At 37.5% G+C, this 5,579-nt stretch overlaps 1 protein-coding gene across 1 annotated transcript in view; it reads right to left on the bottom strand.

Annotated features, from left to right (window-relative positions):
- The window catches only part of LOC118740509 (protein YIPF5-like), a gene marked incomplete at its 5' end in the record, with an annotated part of 16,976 nt that extends 11,556 nt beyond the window's left edge, over positions 1 to 5,420 (bottom strand). Inside the window, 2 exon segments of the mRNA XM_036472071.1 lie at positions 4,526 to 4,710; positions 5,310 to 5,420. Of these exon segments, the coding sequence (XP_036327964.1) occupies positions 4,526 to 4,710; positions 5,310 to 5,420 (296 nt within the window).
- Between the last annotated feature and the right edge of the window lie 159 nt (positions 5,421 to 5,579).

Here is a 5,579-nt window from a genome sequence, read left to right as displayed (position 1 = left end):
TCATTGTGACCATTTTGCGCACCACACTTGAGCCGCACTGCGTCACAGTGACGTTTTTAATACCACTGCTAGATACTAACTAAACGAACAGAGTGTGGTGCACTTGTAGAACGTAGAATATACGCGGACTGGTGCATTTATTATGGTCATAAAAAGAAAATAGTAAAAAACGAAGTCAGTACCGAAGTGAATATGTTAGTGTAAAACTTTGATGCTATTGGTGTCCGTATTGGTGGCCGCCGCTGTCGATAGGTTACAGGTTTGGTGTCTAGGTTCGATTCCTGGTCTAATCAACATTCAAAAAGATTTTTATCTTAATGCAGTAGCCCCTCAGCAGAAAATACCGAACCTCCGAGTATACTTCTGTCATGAAAACGTTCCTCATAAAACACAATCTACGGTTCGTAGGCGACGTAAAACTGTAGCTATCTTATGAAAAGGCGCACACTAGAAATTGGAGGATAAGCTCGGACCAATGCTTGACATAATGCGCTTTTTTTGTTAATCGGTAGCAGTGTTAGCGATGTTTGCGATTGCCTTTACGTTGAAAAGTTCTAGGAGTAAATAAAATCGCAAAAGCATACAAATTACAAAAAAAGTAGCGAGTACAAAAAATAATGGTGTTAAAAAACTCCGATGCTCAGCGAGTGTTCAGCGAAAAAAAAAGTACAGCGTAATAGACAGAACTTCTCAATGTGTATTTGGAAGTGTTTCCACACCAGGAGGCGAATTGGAAAGTACGAGTATGGCTAAATTACGCAACACATAGTAGGTAGTGCGCACGCCAAATCTCATGGAATATTCTGTATTTTATTGACATACACCAGAGGCACATTCTGGTCGGCAACAACAACAGCAACAGAAGCACTAGTAGCAAGTAGCTAGCTGGCCAACAAGTCAGGGAGTTCGTTTCAATAAGCCAACGGATGTAAAAAAAAGTGGCATGCAGAACATTTGAGATAGAAAAAATTACACATGGCAGTCAGTGCGAACGGCCCTCGCCCAAGTTGGTCGCGGTCGCTTGTGCTGTATCAATTAAACGTGTCTGTTGAAATTTAACAGCGCTGAGACTATCTGGCGCCCAATCGTATATCGTACACAACCACCATCACTACAAAAAATTGATTGGAGAAATTTCCAGCGAAATATTACTAGAACGGTTTTTTTAATTGGCAGCCAATAAGTGAGGGGGTTTTTATTTTTTATGCTTTTTTTTAATTCTTTCATACATACAAACATCTATATGTACTATGTGCATTGTTTTTTTATTTGAGAACTTTTCTTTAAGGTCTGATAGCGCACACTAAATACAAATGTGCATAACAATATACTACATATCGCTCATTTAGGTTAGGTTGCCAAACCATAAGAAATGAACTATGGTCATTATTGATTTATTTGGCATCACTTGCTATTTTCATCGCTTATTTTGGTCAAGCACATTCGTTCTAAGTGGTGTTAAATTCTAATATCAAACAACAATGGTCAGATTTTAGACTTAAATAACCTGTCGTCGTAAGGAAATTTCCTTAAGGTTACCATTACTGGTTGCAGTTTCTGGATACGTACAGCAGCGATCATAATAATAGTAGCAAAATTCAAAATGATATTAATTGCAACTCCTTATTTATTGATTTTTAATAATTTGCATAAAATATAGTTCGATCTATAACAGAAAGCACAGAAATAAAAATTTCAAAAATTGCACAATGTTCACAAAAATGAATCAAACTTCAAACAATTGTCATCAAAATTTAAAACTTTTTGTTCAGAAGGTTTAGAGAATTTTCGAACGCAGTTTTGCAGCCCATTCAATTTTAGTATAATAAAGTGCAAGTTTCAAGTCACTAAAAATTACCGTTGATTTTTAGAATTTTTTTGTCGAGGGTGTTGCGCATTTTCTTCTATATAAAAATAGATTTTGTTCATACATATGTACGTTAGATGGAAGAAAATGCTGAACACCCTCAACAAAAAAAAAAAACTAAAAAATCAACCGCACTTTTTAGTGACTTCAAACTTGCCCTTTATCAAGGCGAATTAATATAAGGTGATAGCAGGAGTACAAAAACAAAAATTTGCATGTATTTTGTTTATGCTTTGGCGGCATAAACTGTCAAAATCTGTAAGAGTGTGTGTAGAAATTCAAACAAAATTTTTCAATTTGATATCAGAAGCCGTGCGGCGAAACACATACACAAAATCAGCTGAGCTAGTAACACCACCTTATATAAATTCGCCTTGCCCTTTATTATACTTAAATTGTATGGGCTACAAAACTGCACACTCCAAAATTTTCTAGACATTCTGAATAAAAAGTTTGTAATTTTCATGAAAATTTTTTGAAGTTTGATTCATTTTTGCGGCCTTTTTGTGTCATTTTTGAAATTTGTATTTTTGTCGTTTCTGTTATAGATTCTGTTATAGATCAAATGAAAATTATTAAAAGAAGATAAACAGGAGTTGCAAACAATATCATTTTGAATTTTGCTTCTGTTATTTTGACCGCTGCTGTAGTTGCGACTGCTACTTTATCCTTTGTCACAGTCTGTTACGGTGACTTTTTGAAAGTTGTCGCAGCAGTTACCCATCACTTTTGAGTAACCGTGACAAAGTCAGCCTTACTGCGTGAATACCAATTGGACCGTGAACCGCTAAAACCTCCCCCAAAATTAAAAGCTGTGGCTTAGTAAGTGTAGGGAGTACCCCCGACCGCCCCAACCAACCCTTGGCCAGAGGGAACTTCTATCCAAGAGTGTACCACAAGTGATCAATTACACCCGCAGCTGCTCTTTATCCGGCGATAACGTTTCAATAGTACCTTTCCTAGCCGATTCGTCAGCCACACAGTTCCCCGCTATGTCGCTGTGACCCGGAACCGAAATGAGCCTAATACAGAAGTATTCCGACGCAACTGAAAGAGAGAGCAGACATTCCTTAACCAAATTAGAGGGCTATCAGAATAAATTCCCATCCCCCTAACTCTTCCGCCTGAAATACACTGCCCCAGTCCGGAAGCCTGAACTTAGTACTGATGCAAAGCTCTCGGCAGAAGACCCCTCCAACCGTGAAGAAGTTCACTGCTCCCCCTCTCCAGAGTGAGCGAAGAATAAGCTCATAGGGCGTTTTCGAACCGGCTGCCGAGATAGGTCGATCTTCCACTCAGCCGTCGGACTTAGCAAATTTGCCTTTCAATGAAAATAAACGAGAAGAAATAAAACTTAGTATCTTAATGCTTTTTGAAACGATGTATCTTTAATTTCTCTTGCTTCCTATATAAGAATATGAGTTTACATAAAAAGTGGTCTTAGCAACTTTACACTCTGTAGATGCCTCTAACACCTTCCATTGCTGTTCTTTTTGGCCACTTTGGACGAAAGGGGCTTGAAATATTTTACTACTAAACTTGAGTGCGCTATGCTTTCATCTAAATTTGAGGTAGTATTTTTATGACCGAATGTGTAAATTTAGAAACAATAGCCGTCATCGATTCGCCACTTCTCGCTCGCTATGTTTGAGTTCCGGTCGCTTAAAGAAAAATTTTGCATGTAAAAGCAACAACAAAGTTAGCTATCACGGATAGACGATAGCGAGTTTGGCTGTACCTCATTGAGTTCGTTCGTTTCGCCACTCGCTAACTGTTGGCGAATCGATGGCGGCTAATGTATACATCGAATTGTTGTCTTCAGGGATCCATAATAGAATTAAGCGAGCAATTTGTTTGCAAAAAAAGCTTAACCATCTATCTCCTTTTATTATGGACCTTTTGACCTTCATTTGCCGAAGTTTTTTATAAACGGTAGTTAGCGGGTTAAAGTGTTCTAGCATTACAGATTGTCAATGAAAAAACCTAAAATTTCACCAAAATTTTAAGATATATGATTTTAGAACGATGTTGCGATCTAATCTAAAATATTACTAATTTGAAGTCCCTCTAGTTGAAAGGAACTAAATCGTTTAGGAAAAAAAACGTGGTTTAAAAACTTGTGCAATTTTTATACACATACATAAGTACTTGTACGTGACTTCATATACTCAAAGGAGTTTATGTATGTTTACGCGTTTTCGCATATACATATTTTTATGCCATAAAAATTTTCAATTAACGCCGGAAGTTGATGAAGAATTATGGCATTTTCTGTTTATTCCGCTCCGAACAAATTGTATGCCGCATTTGTATTATATTTGTTCTTGTTGTTGGCTACTTTTTTGTTTTTAAATTGTTTTGCCGACCATCGCCAATCAGCATTGGTAAACAAATGAAAATGTATACGAATACAAAACAAAAAACTGCAACAATAACAATTACAATATATACAATGGGAAAAGTGCGCTGATGAAAACGATGAAAATTATAAAAACTATTGCATTGTATTTCAGCGTAGAGGCGAATTGAAACACGGAATATGAGTCCAGTAGATGCATGCCGGTGTGCTGCACAGATAATACGAGTACTATGTATACTAGGTATGTATGGAGTTCTAGATGTGCATGCAACAGTGCATATAAATGTGTGTATACTCACTGTATGGTGATTAAAACATTAATGCCGGACAGCACAACCATGGGTAACAAGCAATAGCCAAGCACGGAGACCACAGCACCGAATGTTACTTGCGCCTGTGTTGCCATCAGCGATAGCAGACAATAGAAGGCGATACAGCCCATCACACCAATGCCATAAATGTACGAAAATGTTACTTTGCCGCTCTGCGGAATGGGGAATCAGCCAACATAACCAACGTCAGCCAACACCATCAGCGTTACAACACCGCACACATTTACCACAATGATAGACACACAACGCATGACACGGCGAAACAGGAGATTGGCTTTGTTGGTTGGTTGGTTGAATGGAAGATGGTTGTCGTGTGATGAGTGAGCAACCAGCGCCAGGACAAAGGTGATAGAGAATGGGTCATTGTTCGGTTGGTTGTTGCAGGTGTGTTAGATATAATCATCATTATTATTATGGTTGTTGTTGTTGTTGTGGTGGTCCATTCGATCATTCATTTATTCGTTGTTGTTGTGGTCATAGAGCATCGAAAGCATCGAACGTGTTGCCACCGGAAAGAAAAGAACAGAGAAAAGTTTTTCAATTAAAAATTTCATGCAAATATTTAAATGTTTGCAATTGTAATATGTATTTTTGTGTTTGCATAATTTTTCAATGTTTGTAGTTATTAATTCATTTGCAATGCGGCACGATACTTGAGCATCCATATGGAGCCAATAGGAGATTATTGTAATTATGCCATGCGAAAACAAACATGGAGGCAAACAAAATTCCCGTCAACACTCATACATACCAAAAGGAGAAAGCCACCTAGAGCCAGGCAAAAGACCAATGGTCCGGCCATATCAGTATCCTGTAGTATGGCTTGATCTGTGGCGCGCATGGGATTCAAGACAGCCAGAGTCTGTAAAATAGAAAGCAAATCATTTATGGTTAATTTGTGTGTATACGAATATTTATGCAATGGAACTATATTTTGTATAGATATGGTAAACTTTTTTTTTTAATTTTGCTTTATTAGCAATTTTCCAAATAAAAGTTCTTTCATTTTTAACCTCTGCCA

This window comes from Rhagoletis pomonella, unplaced genomic scaffold (genome assembly GCF_013731165.1).
Source record: "Rhagoletis pomonella isolate Grant_MI unplaced genomic scaffold, Rhpom_1.0 Rhpom_scaffold_00006, whole genome shotgun sequence".
Taxonomy (NCBI): domain Eukaryota; kingdom Metazoa; phylum Arthropoda; class Insecta; order Diptera; family Tephritidae; genus Rhagoletis; species Rhagoletis pomonella.
Note: the sequence above shows the minus strand (reverse complement) of the source record. Positions and strands in the feature narration are given on the sequence as shown.